Raw genomic sequence first — 27,490 nt, 5'->3', positions numbered from 1 at the left:
AAATTTAATCCTTGTCTGGGGCAGGGAATTTTATCATCATCAGCAATGCTACTCAACAATTCTACATTCCGCTTTCTTTGAAAAATGATGCAGAGTCTTTGCATTCTGTAAATCAAAGCATCAGCTTGAGATCTGTTAAATGAACCTAATAAAGAGAAAATAGCTTTCACCTTAAAAACAGACATCAGTAAAATAAACTTCAGGTTAAAAAGTGTTCACATTTAATTATTTAATTGAATAACCTGCACAGGAATCAGAGTATTTAAAAATATAACCCATTTCAAATAAGATCCCCAGACAAAGTCTCTAAAATCTAGAGCACGAGTCTCAAAACTTTTCAGCATGAGGGCCATATCATATATTTTACACATTTTTGAGGGCTGAAGGAGGGGAGGGGGACAGTGGTTGTAGCAGATGATTCTCCTCTTACTATGCCCAGGCAGAGATAGGAAGAGGAGCGAAGCCTGACAGAAGCGATTCCCCCACCCCTATTGCCTTTGCAAAGACAGTGGGGGTGGGGGAGCGCTTGGGTCCCCTTTCCCTCCTCTTCCTACACCTAGGCCAGATAAAAAGGCAAGGTGGGCCGGATGTGGCCCACGGGCCTTACTTTGGAGACCCTGATCTAGGGTAACAAACAAACATTACTGTTTGGAAATGTACTATAACTTCTGCACATACACATATGTTTATGTAAACATTCAAATATCTTTGAAGAGTATACACCTTTCCAGCACCCCAAACAGGATAAGAATACTCCATAGAACTATTCCTGTGATTTTTCGACTTATATAGCACTCAGCAAACAAAAACGTGATGATTTCCTAAATAGAAAACTTACTACTATAATATAGTAGCTTCTTAGAACCTCCTTTTACAGGATGAAAGTCTGTGAAATATAATGTAGCACCATGAGTATGCTTTTCCCACTTGGAGATAAAAGAATTTAGCTAGGCACAAGATTACAATATATCACTAGATTAAAAGCTTGAGGTGAAAATTAAATATAACTTACTGGTTTTATTTTAAAAGATGAGGGAATTCAGGAGAAGAATACTTTACCTCAATTGTATTATATTTAATATAGAAGTGGCTAGCAATTCTGCCAAGGTCTGTTGAAGAAAAGAATCCAGTTCTCTCTTCAAAACGAATCATCCGGGCTTTGTCCAGCTTTCGACCAGCTTCTATCACTAGTTGTTCTCTATGTTTCTCTAAACTTGGATCCATCTAAAATACAGTGAGATAATATTACAGTGAAATATTATTTTATGTCTGTTTAAGTATTCCTCCCTCTCTCCCTTCTTATCTAATCATTATTCCATCCCCCCATTTTTAGCACCTTTATGGATGCAGTTCACTTTCAAAAATGCCTGATCTGGAACATTTAGATTTGTAATACTTCATAAGCCAGTGCCATTTTCCTTCCACCCTAGCATAAACTTGGTAGAAAACGTTGATGTAAGGAAATGGGAACAACTGGCTGAAACACAGGAGACTTGATCTGTGAAGATTCTCTGTCATCCAGATATAGTTATCTGGAAGTAGACTCATAGCAGGAGACTTTGTTGTATTTGACAAGATGAACAATTTTAGTTTTTTGTAGAAAAGAAAAAGAGATGTTGTGTTTATGTGTATGCGTGCATGCAAGTGTACGTATGTACTGGTGCCATCTCTAAGTCATGTGCATATTGGTTGTGTTCAAGATAAAGTTATTGGAATGCAATATATATTACAGTGGTGCCTCGCTTAACGAGTGCCTCGTTTAGCGATGAATTTGCATAATGATGTGGTTTTTTAGAAAATAATATGCACCGTATAACGATGTTTCCTATGGGCGATTTTCGCTTAGCGAAGTTTGGGACCATGCTTCGCATAACGAATGCGATTTTAGGTCCCCTGCTTCACTTAACGATGTTTCTTTTTTCAATTTAAAAAGTGTCTTAGAAGGGTCAAAAACGGTTCTAAATGCTTGGATTCGTTAGAGGACCCCCTAAGTCATGTGCAAACCTGATTTGGCTTTGATCTGACTTTTCGTTAATTTATGGTTAATTTTTTTTTTTTTGCCCATAGGAACCAATGGACCTGTCAAAATCTGACAGCTCCATGCTTTCCTATGGGGGAGAAAACAAATGCTTGGATTCGTTAGAGGACTCCCTAAGTCGTGTGCAAACCTGATTTGGCTTTGATCTGACTTTTCATTAATTTATGGTGAATTTTTTTTCGGCCCATAGGAACCAATGGAGCTGTCAAAATCTGACAGCTCCATTGGTTCCTATGGGCCGAAAAAAAAATTCACCATAAATTAACGAAAAGTCAGATCAAAGCCAAATTAACTTTTGCATCCGTTTTAGAGGGTGCAGAAGCTAATCCAAGCATTTAAAACCATTTTTGACCCTTTTATGACGCACTTAAATTTGCAAAAATTGACTTCGCAAAGCCATTGAAATGCATTGAGTCAGCTTCAATACATTCTAATGGAGGAAACATTGTATCGTTTAACGATGTTTCCTATGGGTTTTTTCACTTAAGGACGGCAATCCGTGCCTATTGGAACGGATTAACCGGTTTCCAATGCATTCCTATGGGAAATGGTGTTTCACATAACGATGTTTCACATAACGTTTTTTTTTTGGAACCAATTAAAATCATTATGCAAGGCACCACTGTACATGTATTTATTGTCTTTATATTGAATAATGATAAGAGACTCAATAGTTTTGAGGAATATTTGTTTGTTCTCTTAAATAGAACAGCTGAATATTTGTTTGTTCTCTTAAATAGAACTCCCCTCTGTCCCTCCTAAGGGCAATCTCTGAATCTGCCCTTATAAAATACAGAGGGAATATATCCATGTGAAGCAGTGAGGTGGTAGGTAATTAATTCTGAGCTCAGAGTCGAATCTCCATGTAACCACTTACACTGCTGTAAGAGGTGACTATTATGAAGAGCGGCTGAACACTGGTATTTGACTTTAAAGCCCAAGATCATATTAAACTGGTTTTCCTTTTCAGTGTACAGTGGACAATCGACTTACGGAATTAATCCATATTGGAACGGTGGCTGCAGTTCGAAAAGTCTGTAGGTCGAGGCTCTATTGACCTACAATGCATTGAAAACTGATTAATCTGTAACTGGCTGTTTTTATTTCATTTTGTTTTTTTCCCCGGTCTGTAGGTCGATTCTCCGGCTGCAAGTCGAACCTAAATTTTGCGGCCAGAGAAACGTCTGTAAGTGGAGCCGTCTGTAAGTCGAGAGTCCACTGTACTACATGTAAACTTCATTTAGTTCTTTCTAAAAGTTTTGCTTAGAGCAGACTTAAATGTTTCTTTTAAAACATAAAAATTTTAGAATCCACATCTACACAAGATGCAATCAAGGAATAGAAATTTGGTTCTCTATGACTATTTCTATGAACATTGAAAGCCGAAGGCATATTAACACTGTTCAGATGAAATGTTGGCTTATGCTTGTTCTTCGGTTTGCACAAAGCTAAGAAGCCTCTCATTAAGTAGAGAGTTTCCCTGTATTTGTCCAAATCAGGAAGCAGTAGTTACCAACTTTAAGTCACCTAAGATCCTGACTTGTTCCAAAGATGGTATCTTTAGATTCCAAATCCAGGCAAACTGGTAGATTATCCTTAATTGGACTCCAATTATTTGTGACTTTTTGGTTTAATTATGATTTAATACACACAGTACAGAAAAACAGACTGTTCTCGAGCCTGTATTCAAGTGGCTAGAGTCCATACAACAAAGAATACATCTGTTTTCCATACTGTAAGTAGTAAGCCTCATTAAAATGGAAAAATAAGTACTAAGAGGACTTGTTTGGGAGTTCTTCAAAGGTTACCCAGCCACAATTCTAAGGCCTGCTTAGCCCTACGATATTCTCTCTCTGTTCCATGAAAAGCACAAAGTAAAACTGCAATTCCTTATTCACCAAACAAAATGAGTTAAAAAAAATTAATATGAGAAAATTTGTTATGGTTATATACTGGGTGAAATCTTGATGATGTCATCAGCCATGGTTTTTTTTTTTTTTTAAAAAAACAAACATTTCCAACTCCTATTTCCTTCTGAAGGTCGTGAGGCTCCTTTGGGTTCCCTGTTTACTGTGGGGAAGCCATTGGAGACCATGAGATGAGCCGAGTCTTAAATTTCTGAAAGATGTCAAAATTTTGAAAATTAAAGACTTCCCTGTCCAGCAGCCACCAAAAGCTTCCCCACAAGAGAAATGGAAAATTTTAATTCCCAAAAAAACACACAGTGGCTGATGACATCATCAGCCCTATGCAGTATAAAGCCGTGCAACAGAATATCAGCCAATGAATTTCAATACCCAGAGTCCGTCCAATCAAGATAAGACGGGCATAAGATTATTGAGTCAATCCATGGCCATAGTGAAATTCAATCTGAGGAACTACTGATTCACAGCTTCCTTGATTGCCCAGTGGATTACACCAGTGCTCTTACTATGTGTGTAGGTGTGTGTTTAACAGAAAGGTTAGCAGGAATATACTCCACCAACAATGACCTTACAATGGCAATACAGTTGACCACATTTCCTGATGGTTACAGAAGAACATGGAGCTCCTTTCTCACCAATGTTAAATTACCCAGCCACTGGAGGGGAAGAATGAGTCTACACTGGAGGGGAAGGATGAGTCTATTAACTATTATACATATGTCACTGCATATGCCAAGTGCACTATGCTGAGCAAACTCTCAAGCAATAAAATGTTAGTCATTAAGGTGCCACAGGGTTCTTTGTTGCTTCTGCTGCAACAAACTAGGGATGTAAACATGCCAAGCCTTGATGCAGAGACACTAGAGGCCAAGTCTCAAGAAGACCTGGATTGTTTGTCACAGATATGTATCATCAATTTTTGGACTCCTGCCTACAATTATCTTGCACTATCCATGAAGGATTTCCGGAAGTAAGATTGCCGGAAGAAATATCAACAACCTCCAATATGCAGATGATACCACTCTGATGGCGGAAAGTGAGGAGGAAATAAAGAACCTTGTAATGAGGGTGAAAGAGAAGAGTGCCAAAAATGCTCTGAAGCTCAACATAAAAAAACTAATATCATGGCCACTGGTCCCATCACCTTCTGGCAAATAGAAGGAGAAGATATGGAGGCAGTGACAGATTTTACTTTATTGGGCTCCATGATCACTGCAGATGGTGACAGCAGCCACAAAATTAAAAGACGCCTGCTTCTTGGGAGGAAAGTGATGACAAACCTCAACAGCATCATAAAAAGCTGAGACATTGCCTTGCTGACAAAAGTTCGCATAGTCAAAGCTATGGTTTTTCCAGTAGTGATGTATGGAAGTGAAAGCTGGACCATAAAGAAGGCTGACCACCAAAGAATTGATGCTTTTGAATTGTGGTGCTGGAGGAGACTCTTGAGAGTCCCCTGAACTGCAAGGAGAACAAACCTATCCAGTCTAAAGGAAATCAACCCTGAGTGCTCACTGGAAGGACAGATTCTGAAGCTGAGGCTCCAATACTTTGGCCATCCCATGAGAAGACTCCCTGGAAAAGACGCTGATGATAGGAAAGTGTGAAGGCAAGAGGAGACGGGGACGACAGAGGATGAGATGGTTGGACAGTGTCATCGAAGCAACCAATATGAATTTGACCCAATTCTGTGAGGCAGTGGAAGACAGGAGGGCCTGGCATGCTCTGGTCCATGGGGTCATGAAGAATCAGACACGACTAAACAACAACAACAACAACAAATCCATGAAGGAGGTGTGCTGAGCCTGAGGAAGTGGATTTCATCCATGAAAGCTTGTTTTTTTGTTTAATTTCTTAGTAGTCTCTTGCATTTGCGTAGACTTAACGTGGTTACCCTTTGGAAATCAACTTCATAAATACATGTGGGTTCCCCTCACCTCCCTCTCTCTCACACAATTCTACCATATGTACACCATTTTAACTGGATCATTCATTTTTAGTTTGCAAAACTCGCTTAGCATACTAGCTCTGCTTAGCACACCCAATATGTAAAGGCAGTAACTAATTTTACTGTATCCCACGTGTTTTGCAAGAACATTGTTGAAAATTTCACATCACAGAAAGACTCAGGAAATGCTTTTCTTTCACATCTTCCAATATGGAATATTTTCCATGGTTTTAAAGCTCCTTGGAGTTGCTGATGTCAGGAAATCAGCAATAGCAAATATTTAATCTCCCATCAGGAAAGGATTACAGAACCACAAAGCAGACTATTTTTTTCATATATTCTCTACCTGATAAGCCTTGTGACTGATGCCATATACTAATGGGTTTGCTCTCATCCGCACATAAAGGTAAGTATAACTTATCCACTTTACTGCTTCCTCGACATTTGTCACTGTTCCGAGAGCAATCTGCAAGTAGAAAGAAATAATATCAAATTTACATGTTAAGGGAGTGGGAATAGAATAAAGCCCATCATACACAGAGTTTTAGAACAGGATTTAAACATTTAAGAGTGTCACTACAGTGGAATATTAAGAAACTGACAAATTAATTGGCTGAAATTATTATTTTTTAAATTGTCAAGACTACCATGATTCCATCATTTTTCTTGGAAGTAAAAGCTTAAATGAAATATGTGATTCAGGACAGGGCTGATGTGGAAAGGTTACATTTCTATCTTATTTGATGCTCAGTTTGCAATTTCTTCCTCAGGATCTGTCTTTTCTTTTAGGAGTTTCACATTTTACTAAAAAATCAAAGCAGAGGTCTGCTTTTGCTGAGAAACGAGGACTAATCACTTCCATAGCTACTGCAATTGAGGTATGTTTGCTTGAGTATCCTAGAAATGAAGCCATAAGTACCATTGAATGAACAGAAGGCACTTCTAGTCATCTAAGGAGATTTTTACTCACAAAAGGACATCTTTTGAATGAAACCTATAAATCTAGTTTGAAATCCATTGTTGAAAATTAAAAACACCTCTTGTTTTTAACACTACATTTTAATAAATGCCCATTTCTAATGGAGCAGATATCATCTAGTTATCCATATTTATTTATTCATTTATGAAAGAATCCATATCAAGGCCAAGAAAAACATACATAATGTCATACAGTCTTAACCCTTTAGCTTCTGCTTATGTATTTCTTTTAGCTAGAAATTGAAAACTGTTCCTTCTATACTCAAATTGCGCATATAGCTAGCTGACTTGCTGTGTTTTAATGGAAAACAACAGAATTCCCATAACAAGACTTTTACTCATTCCCCCATGCATGTGGAAAGCAGAGTGTACAGCTGATTCTGAAAGTATCTGATTTTTGAGAGCATTGTTGCAGGATCACATGAAAGAAAAATACTGTTGGAACCTCCAAAAAAGGTCCCCCATACACCATTACTTTAAACATTTTGCTATATTCAGTGTTACATAACAGCACTAAAACTAAATATATTTACTTACATTGAGGAAGATGAAATGGCATAGACAATTTCAAATCATCAAATTATATGCAACCCAGGTTATTAGCATCTACATGAAACTGCTAAGAGAGGTTATTGAGGGGAATGGAATGGGGTCTCATCAACATGAAGTGAGGCAGTGATTATTCTGGGCCGATACTTGAGTCTCTATAATGGGCAGGATGAAGATCAATAAACTAACAACAAATGGAGATTCTGGTTGTAAGTCATATGGCTGATTGAGTGACACTCATCCTGCTGTAAATGGGGTTATAACTCCCCTAGAAGTAGTAGCAGGATCTAGGTGTGGTGGTGCTCATATATCGAATATTGTCACTTGCATTCCAAGTAACCTAGATGGCATGGGGTGCCTTTTATCAGTTTTGGTTGATACACCAGCTATAACCCACAGAGACAGTGTGGTTGCACTGGTCATCTTGACCAAGATTATTGTTATGTACTATATATGGGGCTACGTTTGAAGTCAGACATGTAATCTCAGTTCATGCAAAAGACAGCAATAAGGCTAGGTCTCTGAACCTACTGATTATCTAGCAATATGGCAACTACACTACTTACCACTCATTTCAGGAACCTTCAGGAACCAATGCACTTTCTCTCATATGTTCCTATTGTTGAACGCCTCATAGGCTCTTAATTGGATGTCACTGCTCACAATGCTGCAATGCCTGGCTACCATAGAAAGGGCCTTCTTAGTATTGGCTGTCCATCTGTGAAAAGCCCATCCTAAAGGAGTTCTGCGTGACATCCCCGTTATATATATTTCAATGCCAGGCCTTCTTCTTCTAGTGGATATTTAGTATTTGATTTGTCAGTTTTTATTGGTTACAGCACTTACCTCTCTAGATCAAGCACATTTCCTTGATTCAGAGAGGAAAAGTAAATATTATCAACTTCAGCAGTATAACCAAATTTATACTGTTCATATTCTGGCAACATAAATCCTCAGGGTAACATACCATAAATGATACTGTACTGTTTGCCATAGTATTTCCTTATACCAAAGGTTCACAAACTATCTTTTCTGTCCCACTGGATCTAACATGAACCTTATTCCCCTGAACATAACCATCTCATCCCATTCCTTTGCCCAAAATGATCCTGAAAATGGCTAGTATCCAACAGAAAATATCTGCTGATCTAGGTGGCAAGAAATGATTAATAATTACACTTATTATTCTTGGGGGGATTTCCTTGTAGGTCAGGAGATAGGTTTTTGTGGGGTTTTCTGCTTTTCAAGCAAAAAGCAACTTGTTTGGCTTTGGGCACTTGTGTGTCATTTGCTGCTCTGTCTAGGGCAATTAAACTATCTTTGACTGGCCCTGTTTCTTCCCAAATTTATTGAAGTACTTGTCTGTTCTATTACAAATGAGAGGTGATGGCACTTTGTCTTATTACATATGAATAAAGCATTAGGTTTTATACTCTGATGATAAACAAGTTATTTAGAAAAGATAACAATAAGCTCTTTTGTAATATACTCCATATCCCTGTCTTACTGCTACAAAATCAAAATCAAGCTGATAAAGCAGTGTACTCCCCTCAGCCAAAATTTTGCTTTGAACACAATTTTTCTTTACTGCTCTGATTATTCAGACACCTGCTAGTAATGCAAAACTAAAAAGCTTTACTGCACTGAAATATGTAAATACTTAAAACAACTCTAAAGCTTCTTCATGCTGTTGCTATTCCCAAAAACATCTACAGAACTATCACAGAACAAATGGATTAAAGACCACAATCAAGATGTTAAGCCTTTTAATGTTATTACTGAAGTCCATCTGGAATACTACTACAGCTACAGAAAAGAAATTACTTTTGAAGATTTGCTGCCACCTGGTGCCCACTTCAATGTCCTGTAGATTATTACTTCACTGAGGGTAGATGGGGGCAGAGACCAAGAACAGATACAGCCAAGCTGAAACAATCAAATTTATATCTTCCTCTCTTTTCAAAGGTCCATTTTCAATTTAGCAATCCACGACACAATGGATTTTTTTCCTTTTGATTGTATACTTTTTCCAGCAGCTCAGACACAGCTGTGCCACATTTCTAGGCTATTAATGCTCCAAGATAACAAAAAATGGAAGCTCCAGAACTGAGGGGACAAGGGACCCATGAACACTACAACAATCTATGAATAAGACTGGGCTGCTCCAAACATGAGCTTCACTATAACTAGACTTCTGGAAGTACTGGCAAGTACTGGCAAGAAATCTGGGAAATCTTACAAAACACTTCAGTGAGCATGTGCAGTCAGACTATACAAAAATCTTTCATTGTAAAATAAGCACCTTTAAGGTCCCACATCTTCTAAATGGCAGAACAAATCAAGTTCAGTTTTTTAAAAAATTGTAGCAGGATTTATTGATTGACTGATTGATTCGATTTTTATATTACCCATCTAGTGGCATGCCACTACTTTGGGCAGTTTACACACCTAAAAGCCCCCAGCCTCCCACCCATCGTACATATGATCCAAACAAAACACAACTCCTCTCCCATGGTGAAGGTGGCCAACAAACAAACAAAAATGTAACACAAGAGGACATGTTACTTCTTTTTGAGGAAGTAATAGTAGGCATTTGAAAAATAACTACTGTATCCATACAAGCGGACAAAAAAATTATAGTAAAATCTGTTGGCGAGTTAGGGGTAGGAGGATAGGATTTGTTTAAAAAAAAAAAATCAGAAATTAGGTCTTTGAAAGTATTTGCCAAATTTGGTACAAAGCAAGCACACAGTGTCTACAAACACTCTGCCAAACAAGGACCTGATTCAAGAAACCATTCAAAAGTTATAATATTTTGTTTGGACTGTCGCCTCCTATTAGAAATGACTTCCAGAATGTTTTTTTGGCTGGTCATGTGACATCCGTGTGCTCCTCTAATCTACCATTGTGAAAGTATCATAGAAGGAAACTGATCAGTGGGGCGCTATGAGCTTCAAAGTAACAATTCTGTCATTCTATGCAAGCTGCAACACCCCATAGATAAGGCCTATGATAGGGAGGCAGGAGATATTTACTAAGATGTATGAATGTAGTTTTATATATGTGAATAGAGATATTTTTAGTGTTTTTAGATTGATTTAAATAATGTTCTCCTTATTTTAATGGTCTCCTTATTTAAATAATGTTCCTTACTTTTGCTGGTCAATGACCGTAATAAAACATTTATTATTAGAAGGAAACTGAAGCACTATAATGTGAATCATAGTTTTGTCTAATACCCTTCACCTGCCTCAAACTAACTGCACTTGCATATCATTAGTAAATACTATATACATAATTAAAAATGACCTTGCCTGAGCTCAGCTTAAATGACAATGTAATGAAAGAAAAATCTACATGTACACATTTTTTATGAACTATGCCAGTATTCAAAAGTTTCTAGATACTTGAAGTATTTAACATCTAAGTCAAAATATAGATGAAAGAAAAATAGTTCTAAGTGCACAAAAGATAAAATATTTGCTTTGAAACTGGTACAATATGAATTCTTTTCTCATGTGTCAAATCAACATTTTTAGTCCTCTCAGTTTGCTTGTTTTGGAAATGCTAGCAGAATCTGTTTTCTACAATATAAGTATGATGATTCTTTTAACATTTTGTGTTAAATGCTGACTGATTCATTCTTTTAAAAAGGCCACAATACTGTTTATCTCCACATAGTGCTCCAACTGCAAAGCTGCCACTGTGATTTGATGGTGTGTTGGGGCCACATGTTGCAGCAGTTTCTGAAACTTTGGATCTGCACAACTAAATATTGATCATAATAATGGCCAAACAATCTAAACTGGCAGACCTATTTGCCACACAGAACATAATTTGCATCACACCTCGAGATCATCTCTAGTGTGAAAAACAAATCAACAATGGCTGAAAAAAATTACAAACTTGGGCTTATCGCTTTTATATAGTAGTAGTAGGTACTTTATTGAAGAAGTCTTCAGATAATTTCAAATAAACAAAAGCTAATAATATAACTTTGGCTCCTACTTGACCAGTAATAATGCAAATATTTCAGTTTGTGTTATTTGAGGATATGGACAAGATCCTTGAAGACATGAAAGCCAGTATAAGTGTGTTGAATCCTTGCCCTTCATGGCTTATAAAAACAGCCAGAGCAGGACTGGCCAAGAGGGTAACAGGAGTGACAAACGCCTCTTTATAGCAAGGTAGGTTGCCTATATGCTCAAAGGAGGCAGCAGCAATATTTATGTTGAAAAAGCTCTCTGTGAACCACTCATCAGATAATTACTGGTCAGTATCCAATAATCTGGTTTTTGGTAAAGTATGAGAGTGGGTGGTGGCTTCTCAACACCAACAGTTCTTGAATGAAATGGAACATTTTAATATGGCTTCAGGCCTGGTTATGGGGCAGAGATGGCTTTTGTCACTATGGTGCATTATCTACAACAGGAACTAGATGGGCAAGTATATCCCTGCTGGTTCCTTTCAGTAGATTTTGATATTATTGACCACGAATTCACCTGAACTGTCTCTCTGGGATGGGACCTGAAAACACTGTCTTATGGTGGCTCCAGTCCTACCTGGCAAAGCAAACTCAGACTGTGGTCTTGGGGGCTCCTGTTTGACAGCTTGACCTTTGGTGTCTGTCCCTTTAGGGTTTTGTTTTTCCCCCATGCTACATGAAAATGATTAGAGAGGTTGTCCAGAGTTTTGGAGTTTGGTGACACATGTACAAGGATGAAATAAAGGATAGATCTGCGGTTGATACAATTAAAATACTAATGCAAATATATATATATACCACAAAAAACCCATCATACAATTCACTAGGTAATATTATTTTGACTTTAATCTGATCTTAACTAGCTAAAGTTACTCATCTTACTAAATTATCACCCCAATTCCCAGATAGAGGACTTGGGTTTTCTGTGTCACACCCCGCCCCCAGCCAAGCAGAAACATGTCCATTTCTAAGAAAGGCCAAATGAGGAGGTGTGTGTTCACACATGGCCTGTAATTTTTTGTTTGAAGAACCGGGGGTTACACTCAATCCACAGCTGCCTAAGCTGTAAGCATAAAACTGCAACCATACTATTTCCTGACTTCATCTCAGAGCAACTTTCCTGGCAAAATCCATCTTGCCATGAACTTTTGGATTTTAAGTTCTTTACACTGGCACAAACCTGATGAAGTGGTTTTTGGTCCAAGGGAACTGGAAACTGTAGCTGGTACAAAATGGGACTGATTACAGGGAACATACAATTCCCTGGTACAGTAGCTTCACTGGCTGCTACTTTCTTTCCGAGCCCAATTCAAAGTATTGGTCATCACTAGAGATGGGGGCATTTGTATTCATATACCCCTGCAGAGGTGGAGATAACAGAGCAGCCTGCTGCTGCTGCGGGCTCTGCACTCCCTTCTAATTGCTCTGGAGCGCTGGTCTGTGAGCCACTCTTTGACCTGACAGGGAAACTCATCATCCCAACTCCCGCAAGGAGTGGCTAGCTGACCACGAGCTCCGGAGTGATAGGGAGTACGGAGCCCATGGCAGCAGCGGAAGGGTGAGTGGACAGTTCAGCCCCAGGGGGCTGGACCCTTGTTATCTCCACCTCTGTGGGGGTATTCATATTCATATATGAATATCCCCATGTCTAGTTATCACCTATATTGCCCTATATGGCATAGATCCAGGTTATCTGGTGGACCATATCTCCCTATACAAAACCTACTTTGGCTGTTAAGACCTTGCAGGGAGGACTTTCTCTGAATCCCATCACCCTTACAGGAATTTTTTGATAGAAATCCAAGAAAAGGCCTTCCTGGTGGCTACTCTCAGATTATGGAATGGTCTCCCTCACAAGGCTAGGGTCACCCCCTCTTTCTCTCCTTACAGTGATGAGTAAAAACCTTTCTTTTTGTGCATGTTTTTAATACAATACCTGATTTTAACACAAGTTAGATGTCTTAAGGGTGCTGTTTTTATATCCTTTTAAATGCTTTTAACTTTCAGAAATTGTTTCTAGAAAAGTGTTTTAATATTCCTATGCTGAAATGCTTTTAAATAGTTTATTAATTTTGTTTTAAATTCCTTTTTGTTTTAATCTACGTGTGAGCCTCCCTGAGTCTCTTCACTGGGAGACTGGCAGAATAAAATGAATACATGAATGAACAAATATCTTAGCTTAATAAGCTAAAAACTGATTAAACCGTCTGGCACCTTATGTGGCCATTTTGGTCCTCTCTTATGAATAGGAATAAATCAGGTACATTTTCTATTAATTATGAGTAAGTTTTCCATCAAGTATGGTTCTCCATTTCATCTGAACCTGGAAACTATACTCCATAACATAACCAGCTCCATAAGATTTCAAACTATGGCATAAAACACTGGCTTCTAAAGGTGCTATCTATGGTTTCCTGGTTCAGAAAAAAAAGAGATAAATCTACAGTCAGCAGAGGACCTGCTGGTTTGTATGTTTTCTCCTCTCATATAAAAGGACTGCATGGAGGGCAAAAAGTGTTGTTCATAACTACAGCAGTCTTATTAATACTATTGCCATCTTAGAACTTGCAAAACTTTACCATGAGCAAAAGAGATTTACACACAAGAACAAGGAAGGGGCTCCAATTTTCAACGATGCTACCCTTGCCTTGTCTGTAGTCTTCAGAATTATGATGTACACTGTTTTGGAGACCTTGCCAAAAGTGGGAGTAAGATAAATGAAAATTCTCATTTTATGAATGGAACTTTTCTTGTGGTTTAAAAAATTAAAGCATAAGAATATCTCAAATGAATTCAGCAACCAGATGATTTCATATGAATTATTTGCGTCACCTTTGCTACTTGAGGCACTGTTGCAAATTAAAAAAAGCAACCAAATTCAAATTTTCTATGATGACCCAAAATCTTTCCCCTCGTATTACTGCAAAAATTAGTTACACAAGAAGAGAAGATATTTCTACAAAAATGAAAACTGAAAGAGATGAATGGTTAAGTTACAATTTTAAAAAATAGCAAAACTATTGTAATTGGCCTAACTTACAATTGATTTTCTGTAATGAAGCAAGTACTGATCTTTCCTGGGTTGTCATGTCAGCAGGAAAAGACATGTCCAGTGTTCCAGAGTATATAAAAATGATGGTTTCATGGCCTTGCCAGTGCTTCACACTTCTGCTTTTCAGCATTTTCAGTTAGACTAGCTGAGATGCATTGCTATTTTCACTAACATAAGTTTATTAGAAATCATTAACACACATCAGCATTGACCCTCATTTGTCAGAACCTGGCACAGCTCCTGACCACTGAAGATTAATTTCATGCTTACTGTGCACTAGATCTTTTAAAGCATAATTATGCTTTTACAAAAAACAAAATTGCATTTTGCAATGGCAAAAAAAATCAGGATTCTTATAAATTTTCTGCAAAGTTTTTGCTCTTATGAAGCTAGACTGTCTTCTGCAGGCAACATTCAAAACAGTAAAAGTTAAAATATTTTCATAGTAAAAAGAAAGAAAACTTTCCTTCTACTCTTTTCAAAGGAAGAAAAAAACTTAAGGTCAGAAAAACCATATTTCTCTTCTGTTTATTTACAATTGCTTCAAAATAGAAAAAAAGATCATGCTTATAACCAAGCATCTCAGCTATGGCACCATAATGAATGAAATCTAGTGTTACACAGAAAGAAATCAAGCTCCCAGACTGCCTCCTTCCTTTCCTTTCCCCTGCTGTAGAAGCCTCAGTTTGCAATGTTCTGTTTGTCTCTCTGACAAGATATTGTATTGGGTCATTTTATTTGTGAGGGGAAAGGAGAATGGAAGAGTGGATTGTATGTCTCTCCCACACCTCTCCTGTTATCAGTCAGGTGGAGGAGCAGCTTTAGTGGGCTTTTAATCACCTAACACTGATGTCATTAATATGAAAAAAATTAGCTACATTGTCATTCTCCAACAGCTAAGGTGCTGAGTCCTAGAGTCCCTTGCAAATGCACCCAGTAGATACAAAACTGCCTTGATCCTACCCTGTCATACTATACCTATCAGATTTACAGTAAGGGAGGCTCATTCAGTGCTCCTTTGTAAAGATACAGGGCCCACTCCTTGCAGCTTCAATCTACCTGCAGAAAGATGTGACCATCCAGTCTTCACACATGCCAGCAAGAGGATTTGAGAGTTAAAACTTCTCTGCCTAGAGAGTACAATTCTAAGCACTCCTTCTCTAACCTCCAAACTTTATCAAAGACTAAAATTATAAGGAGGCCTTCTGAAGTAGCCAAGAACATGGAAGCCTATGCACCAAGCTCATCAGCTGATGTCACTTCCTCTCTATGCCAGCTCTTTACAATTCCACAGCTAGGAAAGTCTATTTATATCCATATGTCAAAATGTTAAGACCTCAGTTCAAAGCAGGCAGTTTGAAGGATATTGGAAAGCAGGCTCACCCCACTCCACTCTCTTTCCCGTCACTTAAAGCTTCTTAGTATACATTTCTTTTACTAGATGTGTGAATTGAAGTCAACTTCAGAACGTTCACACAAACAGTATAATGAGGAAATTGTAGGGAAAGGAAGGCTCCCTTCAGGTTAATATGAAACTATCATTTCTTTAATATAGTGAGCCAGTTTCCTTACACTAAGAGGCTTTGAAAATCTTCTGATATGTCAAACAAGAACTAAACTATCCAGGAACAGTTAAATAGGATTTCATTTTATTCTTTCTTATAAAAATGGAGAAGTACATTCAAAAATAATCACTATTTCTTGATTTACATAGTATGATGAGGTCAAAGAAATCAAAGAAAACAGTGTCACTTCTCCCAAGATATCACACTCCAGAAAGCACAGCAATCTTTGCATAATATGGTACCAATGTCACAACTCAATCCCCACAAACTGTTTAGTTGAATTGCTATAATTTATAGATTAGAGCAGTGGTTCTTAACGTGGGCGATAATGCCCCCCAGGGGGCGATTTCATTTTTCAGGGTGGCGGTAGAATGAAAAGGGGCGGTGTGGGGGCGGTAGAGCAGAAGGGGGGCGGTAGGGGGCGCTGTAGCAAGCCAAATCTGTGAAGATGGCTGCAGCCTTTTTACAATGTGCATGAATATATATTTTCCTCCAATCTTAATTTAGTTTCAGAGTTTTCATCTTGAAATTTTTAGTTCCTGCATTGCGGGGGGGGGGGGTTTATGCCCTTTTTATATTTCTTTTTGCGTCTTAAAATTCGCTTGCAACTAAATCATTAAATGTTACTTTTTGGGGGCTTTTCATTTTCTTGGAATTGAATTTTGTTTTCAGGGGTCATTGGATTTAAGTGTCTTAAGTAAGTAAGTAAGTAAGTAAGTAAGTAAGCAAGCAAGCAAGCAAGCAAGCAAGCAAGCAAGCAAGCAAGCAAGCAAGCAAGCAAGCAAGCAAGCAAGCAAATAAATAAATAAATAAATAAATAAATAAATAAATAGGATATCATCACCGCGGGGGGGGGGGGGGGGCAATGATAACTTCCTCAATGGCTCAAGGGGGCGTTTCTTTCAAAAAGGTTAAAAACTACTGGATTAGAGTATTCCACCCCCCATGTTATTCATATTGGGTTCCAAAGGACTGAATGTATTAGCTATGCAGGAATCACTTTAGAAAATGTACCTCTGCGTTCAAGTTGTCTGCAAGGCTTTCAAGAAACTGGCTCTCAATTGGGTTCTGCTGAGTAAGCAGAGTCAGGTAATGACTTAGTTTCTCATATGTTGTGATAATGACACCTTCTCCAAATTTGTCAAACTGAGGCCGTCCAGCTCGACCAAATATCTGCATGACATCTAAAATTCCAAGGTCAACAAAGGAGCCCCTTTTTGCTGCGTAGATCTGAGTTCCCTGGATGACAAAAAGTTAATAAAAATTAACATAAACACACACAAGCATAATCCAGATGAGCTAGAGACCAAAATTAGGTAAATACAGCAGGATTTCAAAAGTATACTTAAACTAATCCTTTCATAATCTGTGATATATTTAAATCTTTACTATCCAATCAGATTCCCAAAGGGGAAAGTCAGTATAACAAGCAGCCCACCATAATAACACTGCAAGATAATTAGCAGCATCTTTTCCCTGCACATTCACACTTTCTTTTGCAAACAACATTTAAAAATTATTTCTTGCTGTATGCCACATTATAGATTTTTAGTGGTTGATAGACATAGACAATATGCTCTTACCTTAATAATGACAGCATGAGCTGGAAGATTGACACCCCAGGCTAATGTAGCTGTACAAACCAAGACTTTTATATATCCACGAGAAAACAAGTTCTCCACCAAACTCCTATCTTGTCGCAGCATTCCTGCATGATGAATACTGAATCCATCTGGAAACATTTCACGTAATTGCTTGTTTCTAGACTTATGCACCTGTTCATGGATGAGGAGGAGAAAATGGGAATAAAGAATGTTCACAGCAGACTACAATAATCCTAGATATATAAAATCATCACATCTTTCAATAATATGCATGTAAAGATGATGCAAATAAAATAGACCTCTAATCATATAAGTGAGTGGTTACTGATATTACTGATCAGCTCTCATGCTGAAGCAGGCCTTTGGAACTGCAACAGAAGGTGTCTATCTCCAGACTAGATCAGACGGAAAGCTCTTTAATCTCTCTAGATTGAGAGCAAAGACCAAAGTCCAACTGAAATGCATGCAGGACTTCCTCTTCGCTGATGATGCAGCCATTGTTGCCCACTCTGCTGAAGAGCTCCAACAACACATGAATCATTTTAGCAATGCCTGCCAAGAATTTGGACTAAAAATCAGCCTGAAGAAAACACAAGTCATGGGCCAGGGCGTGGACTCACCTCCCTCTATTACTATCTCTACACAAGAATTGGAGTTTGTTCATGACTTTGTGTACCTTGGCTCAACAACCTCTGACACTCTCTCCCTAGACGTCGAGCTGGATAAACGCACTGGCAAAGCAGCTACCATGTTCTCTAGACTCACAAAGAGAGTATGGCTTAATAAGAAGCTGACAGCATATTCCAAGATCCAGGTCTATAGAGCCTGTGTCCTGAGCACACTCCTGCACTGCAGTGAGTCCTGGACCCTTTGTGCACAGCAGGATAGGAAGCTGAACACATTCCATATCATTTTGGTATCACCTGGCAGGACAAAGTTCCAAATAGAGTAGTCCTAGGACAAGCTGAAATTTTTAGCATGTATACATTACTGAAACAGTGATGTCTACATTGGCTTGGGCATGTCGTGAGAATAACTGATGGTCGGATTCCAAAGGATCTCCTGTATGGAGAATTAGTGCAGGGAAATCGCCCCAGGGGGAGACCACAGCTGAGATACAAGGATATCTGCAAGTGGGATCTGAAGGCCTTAGGAATGGACCTGAACAGATGGGAAACCTTGACGTCTGAGAGTTCAGCCTGGAGGCAGGCGGTGCATCATGGCCTCTCCCAATTTGAAGAGACACTTGTACAGCAGGCTGAGGCAAAGAGGCAGTCCCGAAACCAGCAAAACCAGGGAGCTGGACAGATTGTATTTGTCTTCAGTGTGGAAGGGATTGTCACTCTCGAATTGGCCTTTTCAGCTACACTAGACGCTGTTCCAAGACCTCCCTACAGAGCACGCTACCATAGACCCTCGAGACCGAAGGATGCCTACTACTACTGATGTTACACAAAACTGGTTTCATGGTTCAAAAGGGCAGCTCCACAGGCATATAAGACTTAAATATAGGAGTCTATCAAGGCTCAGTGGTGTTCAACTAAAATCAACAGGCAACTGAGCCTCTGTGATAGAAGGCCCATCTTTGGGGAATTTACTCAACCCTTAATTATCTTTATGACCATTATTTGCTTGAAAGCCAGGGGATACCTACCAATCATCACCTTTTTTATTCATCATTAATATAATGTTTTATAAATCTGGAGGAGGCGCTGATGATGGACTCCTTGGAGGGTTAAAAACTTCACAGAACCCCTCCAAGTGGATCCTGACCAGGAATAGTACAGCTCTAAACCTTTCAGAGTTGGGACTCACTTTGGGACCAGGCAGGCATTTGGGGAGCCTTTTCTTAATCTGTTGCAATTGATGGTTCATAGGTTTTAATTGGTGCAGAATGCAGAGTGAGAATGCTTGCAAAATGCAACAATGAGAATCTAAGCTGCAAGTCTGATCACATTCCCTTTACTCTGTGCCCCTTACACACCGGCTGATTACCGTATTTTTCACTCCATAAGATGCACCTCTCCATAAGATGCACCAAATTTTGAGAAGAAAACAGGAAAAAAATCTGTTTTCTTCTCCTAAAATTGGTGAGCCTTATGGAGAGGTCAATCTTATGGAATACACCCTAGGAACCTTTGGAGGCTCACCCTGCCCCCCAGAGGCCAGAGGGGGCGAAATCGCCGCCTTCTGGGACTCTTCTGAAGCTTCCCAAGCCTCAAAACGCTACAAGCACTCTCCGGGCGGTTTACAATTTAATTATACAGGCTACACGTTGCCCCCCCCAGCAAGCTGGGTACTCATTTTACCGACCTCGGAAGGATAGAAGGCTGAGTCAACCTTGAGCCGGCTACCTGGGATTTGAACCCCAGGTCGTGAGCACAGTTTTAGCTGCAGTACAGCGTTTTAACCACTGCGCCACGAGATATACTGTGCCAGTAGAAATTAATTTCTAGAATGAGGTGGGGTTTCATTGCGATGCGACGGGTTGGGTTTTGGGAGAGCTCCTGAAACTGACCAAGACCCCTCGGTTTCGAGGCCCCCAATGTGGGGGGGGCAAAAGGAAGGTCTGCCAGTAGAAGCGGTGTCTGAAGCAGCAGAGGTGACAGAAAGAGGAAAGAAGTTGGCAGAAGCTGCTTTCTTCCCCTGAAGTCTTTCCTGAGTGCACGGACCAAGGAGGAAACCATGCTGGACAAAGAACTGGGAACATTCCTTGTAGAGGAATACAGAAGGATTTTAGAAAATATCCTGACCAGGACTCTACATCAAGATATGTGTTTTACATGAAAAAGCCATTATGGACCTAAAATAATGACACAGAAGAAAGCTGGGCTTAATGAGCTAATGAAAGTGGATTAGATCCTGCAACCCTTTGAGCTGCAGTAGAGAGAGCTCCCCCCATTCCCCAGCCTTGATCAAGAAAAAGAGAAAAAAGAGGAGAAAGAGGGAGAAGGGTAGAAAGTTAATTGGTGAATGAACTGTTTTAATCAAAAGCAAAGATTCACTCCCAGGAAATTATACAACTAGAACCAGAAAACAGAACTTTTGAACTTTGGAATTTAAGAAGACTCTTAGATCCTGTAAGATCACCAGATTCTCCCTCCTGTAGTCCAGAGCAGCTTTGATTGGAGGCTAATTACTGGAGCTGGAGAGAAAGTTGGAACTGCAAATGTTACTTGCCTCAAGGCTTTGACTGTTATTTTAAACTCTTGTCATTTTGACTGGCAGCTATGAGAGTGTTTTAATAAGAGAAAAGTGCTACCCTATGGTTTTGTTTGCATGAAAAGTAAAGCAACAGCAACACCTGCTGGGAAAAGACACAAACGATATCTCTAAAAAATACGGAAGACGACAGGGATGGGAGAAAAGAAAGAACCTCAAAAGGTTCATCTGTACAAGAACAAGGTCTGAAATTATTGGGGCAAGAGCAATTTAAGGATGGGCAATAGAATATTCAAAATATGTTATTCACAGGATTACAGCAGATAAAAGGAGGAATGGCTCAGTTATCCAAGCAAATCAAAGATCTAGGGTCACAAAAGACTGATATTAAACACCAAATTACAGAAAATTGAAAAGAAATGGTCATTATTTTAAAAGCCCTCGAAAAATTAGAAAAGAAAATGGAGACTACGAATGTAGAGCTGGCAGTGATACAACATGAAAGAAAACAAGATGAAAGCAACCTGTTAACATTACAAATAGGGATCCAACCTCATACCTAGATTCCAGAATTTTCCAGAACAAAAAAGTGAAGACACAGTGCAACTGATAACTAATTTTTTAGCCCCATTTATGGAGCTGCGACCAGAAAAAGTACAACAAATATAGATACAGAACGAAGAATTAACACAGAAGTTCATGTTAAATTTATGAGAATATTTTGAGAAAAAGTTCTAAGAAACATGCAAGATAAAGGATCCACTATAGAAGGAAAGGAAATTAGGATTTTGAGGCATATTCCATGACAAGCAAGACAGAAAAGGAGACAATATGCAGAGTTGAAACATTTCCTGAGAACAAACTCAATTATATATACTGTACAGTGGTGCCTCGAATTACGAACGCCCCTACTTATGACCATTTCAAGTTACGACCAGCTCCAACCATAAAATTTTGCTTCTACTTGCGACCACAGGTTCCACTTATGAACAGAATAAGGCAGGGAAAATGGCAGGAAATTCAAATTGCTAACTGTAGGTGGTGACGAGGCTGCTTCTTTGTAGCTCTTTTGCCCCAGCAGTTAGAGTGTGTGTGTCATTGTCAGAGACTTGGGACTGCCTCCTTCTGCTTCTGAGACTGTGAGTGTTTGTTTGCAGGGAGGCTTCCGGCTGCCTTGTCAGGTAAGGTGCTGTTTTCTGCTTTTTAAAAACTGTTCTGGGTGTTTTTGTAGTGTGGTTTTGAGCTGGGGGGTTATGTTTCTGTGCTGGTCTTGGGGGCTTTGTTTGTTTTTTGGTCCCCCCACATTTCCGATGGGTCTTGGGGGTTTTTTTGGAGTGTTTTCCCCCATTTCTGATGGGTCTTGGGGGGGTTGGTTACTTTTTGTATTTCCCCCCTATTTCTGATGGGTCCTGCATGCTTCCCTTGCTTTTTCCTTTGTTTTCTTTGCATTTCTGACCTGCCCACTTTGTTCTCTGTGCATTTCCAATCTGCTCCGTTTGTTTTCTGTGCATTTCCAATGGGTCTTGCATGCTTGATTGCTTTTCTCCCCCCCCCCCCCTTCGGCCGGAAGGGATTAATCACGTTTCCAATGAGTCTTGCAGTGATTTTTTTTCTTCAGCTGGAACGTGAAACGGGTCAATTGCATTTCAATGCATTCCTATGGGAAATAGTGCTTCGACTTACAACCATTTCGAATTACTCCATCTTGTGGAATGGCTTATGGTCATAAGTGGAGACACCACTGTAAGTAGTTAATACCTGAAGATGTCTTATTCCAACTCCAGTTGCAGAGATATTTTATTAATTCAACAGTGAAGGCAGAAGACTTTATGAAAAAAAGGGGAAACGGCGGAGTAAGAAAGAAGAGAAAAAGACATATAAGAAACAGGAAGAGGAGAAATTAAGTGGAGCATCAGGGTCAAAAAGCACAGAATTTGAGCTAGAAAACCAAGTGGGAAGTGCCAAAAGAAGGTCTACCATGGAAACAAGAAGATCTAAGAAGAGGAAGGAAAACCTTAGGAATAAAAATGGAAAAAATAAAAGAGAAACAACTCAGAATGTTTTAGCTAACCTAAACAGTTTAAATTCAACCCAAAGATGTAGAAGAATTTATGAATAAATACAGAGATTGAAATTGGACACTTCAAGACTTACAGTATGAAAATCAAGAACCGCCTGATGAATTTTTTTTTTAAGTGTTAGAAATGTAAAATACAGAAGGGTACTTTCAACTATGTTGGGTGGATAGGTAGGGAAGCAGAAAATTATTGAAGATTAGTACATGAAATGTTGAAGCTGGAATTGTATTAATTGAGTATTATGTCTGAGACTGTAAATAAAAGAAATGAAATAATTGATATTATATCAATCCGGGAAGAAAGCAGAATCATGGTCATATTTAAAAGGACCCAAAAATTTGGGAATGACTTTAAAGCTGGATTCAAAATATGGACTGGAAAGTATAGATAAAAGAAGAATGAGAAGGTCCAATTAGGGAGTAGTAACTATAGTAATTCTGGTAAAACCTGATAAGTTGTTCTTTTTAGTTAACTTTTTATTCCTGTAGAATTTTATAAGTGGATATAAAAGTACCCCCTCACTCTGAAATTTTACCCTTTCCCAACCCATCTCCACTCCCTCAGACCCCCCCCCCCCCCGGAAGAAATTAATTTCTAGAATAAGCACAAGTGAGGCACTCGGTAAAGTCTTCCACAGTGCAACTAGCTACCATATGCAGGCTGCATGTGTACTCTGTCTCATGAGCTAACACTTGCACAACTATAGGCCACTGTCTATATTTTTGTTTAACTTCATAATCTTGACTCCAGTAATAATAAAACAAAAGAACTAGCCTCTTAAAGGAGAATTTTATCAGAATATTCCTCTCCTTGGATGTAAACTTGCTATTTTGCAATGGCAAAGGCTACTTCCATTCATGAAAGGGTTCTGAAACCAGTTAATGTTTATGCTCCTGGAAGGAAGGGAATGTCATTTTTGATGATTCCTCCTTCTGCCTGTATCCTCTAACCCCATCCTCTGCTGAGAGTCCTTTTAATTATATTTGCATATGAAGCAAACAACTATGTAACTATATTATTATTATTATTATTATTATTATTATTATTATTATTATTATTATTATTATTATTATTATTATTATTATTATTATTATTATTATTATTATTATTATTATTATTATTATTATTATTATTATTATATTTTTGAAAATTAAAAAGACTAAAAAAAAGTGAGTGGAAAAAAGTGTTTTATTTCCAAAGGATTCCATCCTATTTAGATACTGAAGCAATGTTAGGTAGTAAATGATGTGGTTCTCTCTTTAAGGATGCTTGATTGTAAGTTAAACTTACGAATAGCTAATTTATTTACAAGGGTAAACAAATCCCACCTTTAATGAGCCTGTGAACAATAGAATTTTGCAGAACAAAAGTGTTGTATTTCCAGATTTAAAAAGTGAAGGAAAAATTGACTTATGCTGAAGTACTTAAAGTAGCTCTCCTTAGTCTCATCTCAATGCCTTATCTTTGCCAGCAGCACAGTGTAAAATATGAACCAGGTGTAATAAAAACATGATAAACTAACACTATTTCAAGGTTATTGCTCTCTTGGGATTTTTACTGATAATGTAGAAAGCCTACTCAATTTGACATTGTTTAAATAGGAAAAAAACAACTCCCCAATACATACCTTAAGAATGTAATAAAATAAAACACATGGTGAAAAGATTAAATGGCTGTTAATCAAGGTCTAACCTACTTATTTCAGAATTCTTTCTAAGGAAAATAAGCCTGAACCAGTGGAAATATGTGTCTTACTACTACCCTCACTCAATGGTTTCCATAGTTCTGTATCACAAAACAACTGGAAGAAATAAATCACCAGGAATAGACAGCAAACCAACAGAAATACTCCAAGGTACAGAGACCAAATCTATCAAAATCCTAACAATATTATACCAATAAATATGAAAAATGAAGGAACAGCCTACAGACTGGAAACGTTCAATATACATTCTAGCACAAATGAGATGCCAAGACTTCAGTAACTATAGGGATATCGCATTAATCGCAAGCTCAAGAATTAGCAACAAAAAACCAATGATATATGTATTCTTATAATTGTGTTTTCATATAAGTTATATTAATGTGTTAATGTATTAATGTGTTTTAATCTATGTAAGCCGCCCCGAGTAGACATTGTCTAGAGGGGCAGAGTAAAAATCTAACAAATAAATACATAAATAAATACGGAGTGAGAAGTGCCAGTTGTTCAAGATGGGTTAGGAAAAGAAAGAAGCACTAGAGACCTTACAACAAGCATATGCTGGCTGCTGGAGAGTACTAAAGAATTGGGTGGTGGAGGGGTCAGTTTGTGCTTTATTGATTACAGCAAACAGTCAGACTGTATGGATATTAAAAAGTTGTTACTCATCCTTAAAAGAATACAAGGGCTGAAACATTTGACTGTCTTGATGTGTAACTGGTACTCTGGGCAAGATGCTATCATCAGAACAGAATATGGAGATACAGAATGGTTTCCATTTGGCAAAAGGATCAGATAAGGCTGTTTGTTAAATCCATTTGCAGATGTCATATAAAAAGCTGGACTGGATTAAGATGAAGAAGTGAAAATTGATAGAAGAATCATAATTAATTTAAGATATGGACATGATACCATAGAAAGGAACAGTGACTTGAGATGACACCTAAGGAAGGTAAAAGAAGGAATAAAAAAGTGTTAGAAATCAAATGTTGAAAACTGTTGAAAATTAAAAAGACCAAAAACTTGAACACAGGATAATTTTGTAACTTAAATATTGACAATGCAGGGTGAAACTTGGATGGGCAGCTATAAATGAACTTGAAAAGATTCTTAAGAATAAGGATGTACTGGAGGCCAAGATCATCTACATTATGATATTCACTATTGCTATGTAAGGCTGTAAAAACCAGAAAATTAAGATTGACAAGGAAAAAAAGAATTCACTCGGAAAGTCATGTTTGGAGGAGACAAGCACACACACATACAAATCAGTGGACACTAGACAAAATTTCTTTAGAAGTAAAAATGATTAAACTGAGGCTATCACACTGTGGGCATATCATGAAGAGACAAGATTCATCGGAAAAGTCAACAACACTTGAAAAAATAGAAGGCAGCAGAAGGAAGAGTATGAGATTAATTGGCTTAATCAAGAAAATCAAAGCCTTCAGTTTCTAAGACATGAGCACAGCTGTTAATGATAGGGTGTACTTGAAGTTTGTTTCATAGAGTTGCTATAGGAGAAGTTACCTGATGGCAACATTTTCCATTTCTGGAGAGGTCTGATCTGGCTGTAATGACACATGTCTTAGTTGCATCCCAGCTGGATTACTGTAACATGCTGTATGTGGGGCTGCCTATGGAAAGTGTCAGTAGACTTCAAAGGGTCCAAAATACAGCAGCCAGATCAATAACTGGGGCTGGTCACTAGGATCACATAACCCCTCCACTGGCTGCTGGTTTGTTTCCAGGCACAATTTGAAGTGCTGGTTCTAACCTACATAACCCTGAATATCTTGGGTCCAAGATACCTAAAGGGCCATGTCTCCCTCTATGAGCCTGCTTGAATGTTAAGATCATCAGGAGAGGCCTTCCTCTCAGTCCCAACACCTTCACAGGTGTGTTTGATGGGTACATGGGAGAGGGCCTTCTCTGTTGCTGCTCCCAGACTCTGGAACTCCCTTCCACAGGAGAACAGTCTGGCCTCATCTTTGCTGTCCTTCCACAAGCAAGCAAAGACCTTTCTCTTTAGGGAATTCTTTCCTTCAGTAACTGGCTGCCTGAGTGGGTTTTTTAAATGGATTGTTGTGCCTCACTGTTTTATATGTGTTGCATTTATTCACTGCTTTTTAGTGTGGTGTTTGTTTAATCCTTTTTAGTATTTGTATACTTACTAGCTTTAGCTTTAAAGATGTAAGCTGCTTTGGATCATTTTTAAGGAGAAAGGCGGGATAAAAATATTTTAAATAAAATAAATAAATAAATAAAGAATAAATTAATTAAGTAACTACACTTAGTTGCCAATATTATCATGTAAAATCTTTAGGGATAAAATTCAATTGGAGGCATTTTTAACTGCATTTCTTCAACCTTGTACAAGCAAAGAGGTTATAAATAAATGGTACAATGAAAATTAAATGGAAAAAAAACAGCTAGAGGTTCCAATGCCAGAAATTGCCTTATGTGAAGGGTCATCCCCATATACAATACAGGTTGCCAACCTGAGTACCTCTAACTAGCTACAGACATTTCTGACAGCAGCACAAGAAAACTAAAAGGGTAAGGCAGTCATAAGAGCTGCAAAATAGATAAAATAAGGTGCTTCATCTTCCTACCCACTCCAACTCATACTGGACTACCTTTCCATCTGAAAACCTCAGTTCCCAACAAACATAAGGAATAGAGTCATTCTAGCCAGAATTGCTTCATATTTCACTACTTTCTGAGTACTGAGAAGCAGAAGAAAAACGCTATGCCATTTTGAAAAGTCTGCATACAACCACAGTAACGTGCACCCCCACATTTTTAAAAAAATAATCTTTTGCCAAGAAAATCATCTAGAGAGGATGTGTGAATAATTTTGTCATGTATTCAGCTCCCCCAACACCCTGGGGCCTTCATAAC

The 27,490-nt window shown here is 38.4% G+C and overlaps 1 protein-coding gene across 2 annotated transcripts in view; it reads right to left on the bottom strand.

Annotated features, from left to right (window-relative positions):
* The window catches only part of ASCC3 (activating signal cointegrator 1 complex subunit 3), a 246,412-nt gene that overhangs the window by 93,436 nt on the left and 125,486 nt on the right, over positions 1–27,490 (bottom strand). For both annotated transcript variants that reach the window (XM_072998402.2, XM_072998405.2), the window contains exons 15-18: positions 17,624–17,815; positions 17,055–17,279; positions 6,258–6,377; positions 1,060–1,224 (exon numbers count right to left, since the gene is read on the bottom strand). In XM_072998402.2, the coding sequence (XP_072854503.2) occupies positions 1,060–1,224; positions 6,258–6,377; positions 17,055–17,279; positions 17,624–17,815 (702 nt within the window). The remainder of the gene's footprint in view (positions 1–1,059; positions 1,225–6,257; positions 6,378–17,054; positions 17,280–17,623; positions 17,816–27,490) is intronic.

This window comes from Pogona vitticeps, chromosome 1, assembly GCF_051106095.1.
Source record: "Pogona vitticeps strain Pit_001003342236 chromosome 1, PviZW2.1, whole genome shotgun sequence".
Lineage (NCBI taxonomy): Eukaryota > Metazoa > Chordata > Lepidosauria > Squamata > Agamidae > Pogona > Pogona vitticeps.
This window is presented reverse-complemented; position numbering and strand designations above follow the sequence as displayed.